Source organism: Myotis nattereri (assembly GCF_964212035.1).
Source record: "Myotis nattereri genome assembly, chromosome: 5".
In the NCBI taxonomy this organism is placed as follows: domain Eukaryota; kingdom Metazoa; phylum Chordata; class Mammalia; order Chiroptera; family Vespertilionidae; genus Myotis; species Myotis nattereri.
In genome coordinates this window covers 103,806,445-103,814,438 of record NC_138080.1, presented here as the reverse complement: position 1 = coordinate 103,814,438, position 7,994 = coordinate 103,806,445, and the positions used below count along the sequence as shown (strand labels likewise).

At 61.5% G+C, this 7,994-nt stretch overlaps 1 protein-coding gene across 2 annotated transcripts; it reads right to left on the bottom strand.

Annotated features, from left to right (window-relative positions):
- Positions 1 to 3,699: 3,699 nt before the first annotated feature.
- FOXI1 (forkhead box I1) lies at positions 3,700 to 6,221 on the bottom strand (the record flags this gene model as incomplete). Of its 2 annotated transcripts, none has more annotated exons than XM_081090661.1 (2): positions 3,700 to 4,247; positions 5,645 to 6,221. In XM_081090661.1, 2 exons carry the CDS (start codon positions 6,219 to 6,221, stop codon positions 3,700 to 3,702), a joined length of 1,125 nt encoding a protein of 374 aa, XP_080946787.1. The 2 variants fall into 2 exon arrangements, with proteins under 2 accessions (XP_080946787.1, XP_080946788.1); XM_081090662.1 differs by having other exon boundaries at positions 3,700 to 3,977.
- Positions 6,222 to 7,994: the final 1,773 nt, after the last annotated feature.

Genomic DNA, 7,994 nt, shown 5'->3' with positions numbered 1-7,994 from the left:
ACTCCTCAACCACATGCCCCCAGGGGATTCTGGAGCCAGCTCATCTCCCACAGCCCGGGCTCGGCCAAGCCCAATTTCTTCATCCAGGATCAATGATTTCTTCTTCTCCTTGCCTTAAAGAACAATAATGAATCACTCGTCAGCCCACAGCTTTTCTATTCTCCCCTGCCTGCCTTTGGATTTCCTCTTTGGCTGTGTAATTGGCCTTTACAATATCCTTTCCGCGCTAACAGAAATGAAGCCCTCGGGAGGAGGGGCTGGAGGACGCCTGGCCTCCTGGGCCAGGAGTCTGGGGAGTCCTTGACTCCTACTGCTCCCCCACCACCACCCCCACCGCCACCACCGGCAGCTCCAGTCACCAAGTCCTGCTGCCCTTTCCTCTGAAGAATGTCCTGTATTTTACATGCATGTTATGCTTTGAGGCACACTCCCCTGCCCCCTCCCCATAGAACTTGGACTTGTGATCCAGGGCTGCAGGCTTGAAGGTAGGTGGTTTGAGGATGAGTGTGTAAACCAGTGGTTTGGAGACCTCTGTGCACTGGTTGACTTCTACTGTCCTTTGACTCCAGCCTCACCTCCTCCAGGCAGCCTCCCTGGGCTCCCAGCACACAGGTAGCCCTCTCCTTAGACCTTTTACTGGTGTTGGGGACCATGTCTTCAAAGCAACGCCAAACTGCAGGAGCTAACAAATGCAGTGTCCACCCCCCAGCACAGCACACGGAACTGACCTCTCAGGGGGTGGGCACCCAGACCTCTCGCCTCCATGCCCTTTCTCCATCCCTCTCTCTCATTGTTTCTCAGAGGAAGAGAAGCCACAAGGGGGGCCAGATCCAGCCGTGGAAGCTGACCAGGGAGACCCCCTTCTCAAGCTGGGCCCCGCGCTCCAGCAGCGTGACCAAGCGCCTCTCGCACCGCCCTTTCCGGGAGCTCCTGGCGCTGCTACCAGGAACTGCCCGAGCATCACCGACAGGAGTTGGCAGGGTCTCTGTGTTGTCAGAGAGCAGACATCCTTTCACGGCTATGCCCATGGCATTCTGGGCTGAAGAAGAATGGAGGCGGGAGTGTAGTGGGCCTTGGTTCTGAATGGCCACCTCCTCCCAGGAGGCTGGTCTCTCTTCGGGACCCTCACACCCAGGCCCTGCCCAGCCCGCACCCACCAGGCCTCCCGTGACAAAGGAGGGGCGTCGGGAGCAGGCAGTGACATTATCAGGGGAGACGGTGGGATTGCAGAGTCCATTCGGGCACATGTGGTAGCAATGGGATCAAGTGTGATAAAAATCCTGGCCCGGCTGCAGGGACCTGCGATTGAACTCTGCCTTTGACCTCATCTCCCTGGTGACATTGATGGGGTCGCCTCCTCCCCCAGACTCAGGCTTCCCTTCTGTGCAGCAAGGCATCAGCCTGTCCCAAGTTTTCTAAGGCCTCACAGTCTGACACTGTGGCCCCCCTCCGCCCTTCCCTCCCTCAGCCACCCCACCCACACCCACCTCCATGGTCCGGAGAAGCAGGCTCCGTGGGGCAAGGGACTCCCCAGGAAAGAAGCGGAGGCGGTTCCAGGGGGCCCCTCGTTTCCTCTTCCCAGGTTCCCTGATTTGGTCTCCGGGGGTCAGTCCGGCTCTCCTCAGTGCTCGGTGCAGCGGATGAGAGTTTCGGCCTTGGCATCCGCGAATCTGCGTTTGAATCCTGGCTGTGTCCCTTCCTCAAGTCACAGAATCTCTCTCCGGGCCTCAGTTTCTCTCCTCTAAAATGGACACAACAGTATTGATCGCATTGGATGGTTTTGAGGATTAGATGCCACTGGGCAGGTCAAGTCCTAACACATGCCCGGCACACGGTGAACCCGCAGTGAGCGCTGCTGTCCTCATCATTAACGTCATTGTCATCACCGCCCCTCTGCTACTTCCGGGAGAGAGCCCTGCAGGGCATGAGGGGGCAGCGTGCGCAGCCTGTGCACAGCCTGTGCAGGAGGCCGGGGGCCCTGGCTTGAGCCCTCTGTGTGCACATTGGAGGAGGGGACTCTAACTAGAAGACCTCCAGTTTCCACTCGTGACTCCCAGCATGCACTGCGCCAGGCACCCCTGCGAATCGCCCGTGCACACACTCGTGTGCTCTTGTGAGGACATAAGCTCTCCCTCTGCCTGGCACTTGGCCCAGCGCCTGCCCACAGCCCTCGGTGACCTGGAGCCCACGTACTGCTGTGCCCACCAGCAGCATTGGCCACGTCAGAGGCTGCACTGCGGTGTGATGCGGTGCAGGCGTCAGAAGACCCGGGTGGAAACAGTCTGGGGACTTCAGGCAAGTTGCTCAACCTCCCTGACCCCCAGTCTTCCCGTCTGTTAACGGGCAGGCCCACCCTTCAAGGGGCTGAGGAGGGTTAAATGACCCAAGCGCAGTTATGAGGACCATGTGAGCTGTCAAGACTGGGCGATGCCCAGCCCGTAGTTTGTGTCCAATAGATGGGCTCCTTCCACGCGCCTACCCCATCCCTGCAAGCCCCCCTCTTTCCCTTGGGGCCTTTGCTCTGTCTGCACACCAGTGTGGGAGGGAGGGAGCTTGCACCCATTCTCTCTGCCTGCGGTCCCTGAAGCCGCAGCTGCAGCCTGTCCTTGGCCCCTGTTGAGTCGACCAGCGGCCCAGGGACAGGGAAACTCACAAGGAAGGGACACACACAGTTTTCTGTGGGTTTGTTTTAATCAAAAAGAAAATAAGAAAACAAAAAAACACTTCCCAGGGTGTGCTGTGAGGAAGGATCGCAGGTGTGTAAAGTACATATGGAAGCGTGTAAAGTACATACAGAAGCGTGTAAAGTACATACGGAAGCAAGAGCAGTCCCAGGAGCTGCTCCTGGACCCTGGCGGGGGCAGGCCCTCCGCGAGGCCTGTTCTGACACTCACTTCTCGGGCTGTGAAAGGGAAGCGGGTCTCCGGCCTGTTTCTCTTGGAAGGCTCAGCCGCCGCCCGCTCACCGGTCCATGACGTGCACACAAGGAGCTGGTCTTTGCGAGGGTTTGCGGGTGGGGAAGCACCGGGTGGGGGGCTTGGGGTGCACCACTCCTGTCCCTGCCCTACGGGAGGTCTCCGGGTCTGGGAAAATGGTGCCCCTCTGAGGGGGCATGGCCTGGGCATCCCGCCTCCAGTGGCGGCGGAAGGAGTGCTGCAGGGAAGCTGGGGCCACAGCACGACTTGGACCAGAATGGCGTGTGCCCGGGGCTGGTGCTAAGTTCTGATGGACGGCCAGAGGCAGTGGGTGTGCTCTTCACAACCAGCTTTCCCGGACCTTCCTTCGCTGCTCAGTCAATCCCTCCACCCCTCCCTCCACTGGCCCCCAAAGTGGGGGGTCCCCCAGGACCTGACTCTTGGCTCTGCCACTCACCAGTTTGTATGACCCAGTTTTCTCATCTGTAAAATGAGGACCCTCATAGGACCCCCACAAGGTAGCTAGATAGTAAGCGTGGCTAGGCCTTCCGAGCCTAGTACGTCTCCAGGCACATAGTAAGTGCTCAACCAAGGGCCGCCTTGGTGACTGTCACTCAGGCACCAGCATGTCCAGTGCCAAGTTGTGGGTGTGTGTCCAGGTATGGGTGACACAGAAGGTTGACACCGGGTTCCGGAAACAGGAGGAATTGCTCTGAGCCTCCTGTGTCTGTCTGGGCAGCCGGGGACCTCGGGCACGTCCATGTGGCTCAGGGGCTGTGCAGTCCTAGACCTCGGTGCCCTCCCGGGGGTAGAGGGCGCTGTTCGTGTTGATGCTGTTGTAGAAGTGGGGGCTGAACTGGTTGAGGACAGCGCCCCCGTAGCCCAGAGCGTTGGTGGGCATGGGGTTGGCCCATTCGCCCCCGGCCCCGTGGCCGCCGAGGCTGGTGAGTGGGGTGTAGGAGTTGAAGTTCCCCAAGTTCTGCCCCATCTTGTCAGTGGGCTCGGGACTCAGTCCCGGCGTGGCCACAGGGCGGCCGGCAGGACTGGCCCCGCTCACGTAGGACGTCATGGAGGAGAGGAAGCCGTTGAGGCATGGGGTGCCCGGGGGCCCCGGGGACGGTCGCTGCTCGGGGGAGCCGGCGGAGCCCGGGGAGGTGCCTTCCAAGACGTCCTGGGCGTCTGCGCTCTTGGGGCTGCCCGCCAGGAGCCCGCTCTCCGTCTTCTCCCCGGGGCCCGACGAGACGTCCGACTTCCTCTTCCTCTTCCTGCGGAAGTTTCCATTGTCGAACATCTTCTCACAGTTGGGGTCCAGGGTCCAGTAGTTCCCTTTGCCTGTGCGAACGAAAGCGGGGGAGGTGAGTGGAGAGACGGACACCGAGCTTTGCTCTGATTCCTCCCACTGTCAAGTCAAAACACAGGGAACAGCCCGGAAAGACAGAGAACAGAAGTCGGAGACAGAAGGGAGAAGGGTCCCAACCCCTCGCTGCTCAGAGCTCAAAGACAGACAGGCCGGGGCTGTGACCTTGTTCACAGCAGAGTCAGAGGTTCAAGTACTGGAGGTGGGGCCTGGGGGCGGGGGGGAGGGTGGGGTGAGGGAGAATACCTGGGAAAAAAGGCAGGGCTCCCCCAAGGTCCCGGGCATGGACTCCAAAGATGGACTTGAGCCTCCACTTTGCTCCTCCCTGACTGAGGGGCTCTGGGCAAGCCTCAGTTTCCTAGTCTGAGAAGTGGGCCCATTGTACCTGCCCTTCGTCCTCAGGCTGAGTGGAAAGGAAGGTGCTAGGTGTGTGACTGGGCAGTCCGAGGGCCCCAGGTGAGGTCTGAACTCTGCCTGCCTGTCTGTCTCTGGGCCCGAGGCTACGGCCGGCTATTGAAGGGACACACACTGGCCCCCTTGCTAGCCTCCAGGTGGTGGAGCTGGTCCCCCCTCCCCACGCACTGTCTCCTGGCTTCCTGCGATGGGGCCAGAGCGGACTTTCATTCTGGGCGTGGAGACGTGAGTATTCAGTACTCTACGCGCCCTACATCTCCGGGTTGGAGAAATTCACCATTGAAAGGACAGGTCCGCAGTCTGGTGTCAGAGGCCTGCGTTCAGGCCGCATTCCAGCCAATCCCTCCATCCTGCCGAGCGGGCAGGTGTCTCCCGCCTGCTACTTGCCTTATCTGTAGAATGGGTTTCCTGAAAGCCGCCCCGCAGCGGTGGATGAAAGGAGGTGATGCAACCAGGGCGGCGGCAGAATGCGGCCCTTGGTGGCTGTTCAGCAAACGCCCCGTCTCTTCCCAGCAGCCCCGGGACCCCCTGGGTTTCCATGTCAGTCTCTCACCCCCAAGGACTCGTGAGGAGCTGCTGCCGGGGGTCCAGGCCCATCAGCCACCGCTGCAGACCGCGGGGCACCCCCGGGCACCACAGCCTGGAGTGCATGACCCGTGCCCCGCCACAAGCCTTCGCAGGAGGTACGGTTACCATCCCTGCTTTTCAGGTGGAGAAACTGAGGCTCGGGGATCGAACCAGCCCGAGGTCATGGACTGGGCAGTGGCCCAGCCAGGATGGAAACCCCAATCTGCCCCCAGGGCCCCGGGTCTCCTTCACCGCTGACTCCCCTCAGCACCCCCAGTTCTGGGGGGCACGGTCAGATTTAGAACGTTCCAGAAGGGGATGTGAGGAAGGCAGCGAGCCTTCCCTGGGCACCAAGGGCTGCGGATGCAGCGGCCACCCCGCCTCCCGTTACCTGGGTCGTCCTCGTCGCGGGGCACCTTCTTGAAGCAGTCGTTGAGCGACAGGTTGTGGCGGATGGAGTTCTGCCAGCCGGCCTTGCTCTTGTTGTAGAAGGGGAAGTGGTCGGCCACGTACTGGTAGATCTGGCTGAGGGTGAGGCGCTTGTCGGGAGCCCCGTGGATGGCCATGGCGATGAGGGCCGAGTAGGAGTAGGGGGGCCGCACCAGCTTCATCAGCTCCTCCTGCGACGGGATGGGCAGCCAGCCCAGGTCGCCGCCCCCCATGCCGGACACGCCGGGCAGCAGCTGCCGCTGCACCCCGTAGGCCTGGGGCAGGAAGGGGCTGGCGTTGGGGCCCGGCAGGTAGGGCTGCGGGGTCATGGCCTGCCCGTTGAGCCAGAGGTAGGGGTTGGGGGTGGCCCCGTACTCGCCGCCCGCCTCGAAGGAGGGGGGCCGCTGCGGGCTGGGCAGGCCCTGCGGGTGGAAGAAGTTCTCGTAGTACAGGTTGACCTCGGGGGGCTCCTGGCCGATGCTGGGGAACTGGGGGCTGCAGTGCGGGGGCGAGGGCACCGGGAGGTCGAAGGAGCTCATGCTGGGGCCGGGCTCCGGAGCACCTGCTGCCACCTGCACAGGGAGCTGTCCCTGCAGGTGCCGCAGCCCCAGCTCCCACTTATACCCCGAGGGCTGGGCCACCGCCCCACCCAGGGGCGGCCACCTGCGCAGACCCGCCCCTCGGCCCAGCAGCCGCCCTGCCCACAGCCACCTCTGTCCCGCTAAGGACCTGCCCAGACCTGCATCGCAGCAGAGGTTCCCTCTGTCCCCACCGCTCTCCTTTCTCAGCCTATTTGCCCCCTTTCCCTCCTTCCTTCCGTCTCATTTTTCTCTTTCCTCTTCTCTCCTTCTCATATTCCTCTCCCCTTCACGCCTTTCTCCTCTCTCTCCTGCCATCCTCTGTGCATGTTTTTCCTTCTTCCTTCCCTTCTCTGCCTCTCATGATGTCTTTCTCCCCTGCCCCCGCCCCCATCCCTGTCCTCCTGGGCCCTGCATCTCCCCCCTCCTGCTCTCTCTCCTCATCTGTCTCTAACTTCTATCTGGGCACTCTCTCTCTCTCTCTCTCTCTCTCTCTCTCTCTCTCTCTCTCTCTCTCTCTCTCTCTCTCTCATTTCCTCTGCGTTTCTTCCACCATCAGGCTGTCCTGGCTTTCCCACTGACCCCTCATTCTCTGCCCCTCCCACACCGGGTGAGACACGGCATCAGAAGCCACATTTTGGGTCTTGAAGTGAAGACATACTTGGTGGAGTTTCCAGGAAGGAACCTGGTTCTGGGAATCAGGAGAGCGGAGAGGAAAGAGCCGGGTGTATAGGTGACCTCCCAACACACGCACATGTATGCATTCACACATGTAGATGCACACACACATGCACACTGCATCTATACACATGCACGCATTCTTACACACAGATGCACACACACATATACACGGACACGCACGCACGCACACAGCAGCAGGCAGAGAATGGGCTGCAGACAGGTCGGAATTATTCTGCAGGAGCAGCTGGGCTCATAACATGACAAGAGGAAGAGCATGTGAGCTGGACTGAGGGACAAATGAGCGTGGACTGCACTGTCCCAGCTCCTTTCTGGCTGCAGGGACCAGGCAGGCTGGCAGCCCCTTATCTGATCAAAGTCCTTTCATGTTTCAGCTTGCAGAGGCCAAGGAGGGGGAGGGAGCTGGGCCTGGGGAGAGCCCTCCACCCCTCAGCCCGCCCAGCCCATCTCTGCCTCAGGCTCCAGGCACAGGACTCCAAGCCCCCCCCCCGCCCCCCGCCCTTCCCCCGTCCCCCCTCTCCAGGCGTTACCGCCAGGGCCTCCTTCTGGGGGCTCCAGCCTCCATCTGCAGCTGGGACTTGGCTTGTTCCACCCCCCCCTCACCCCAGGGCAGTCCCCAGCTTGGTGAGTGGGCGGTGGTCCCCTGAACAGACTTCCCTTGGGGTCAGCAGATGGAAAAGTTCCAGCCAGCCTCTCTGGTCACCACCTCCCTCCTGCGCTCACGCCTCTGCTTCCTCCTCACATTCAGCTCCCTCTCCCCTCCTCCAGGCCCCAGAGGCCTTTGAGACCAAAGGAGGAGCCCACCTACTCCCCCAGCAGGAGGTGCTTCCGGGATCCTCCCTGCCGGTCCCTCTGCTCCCCTCTCCTGTGTGGAGACACGTGGAAAGTGGAATGTCGTGGATGGATCTCGTTGGCCGCATCTTGGTCCCCAGAGGATGACGGGGGGGGGCGGGGGGGGGGGAGGGGAACGGGGTGGGAGGGGTCCTCCCAGGCCCTGAGGAACCACCTGTCCCCACCACGGAACAGCCAGCGCGT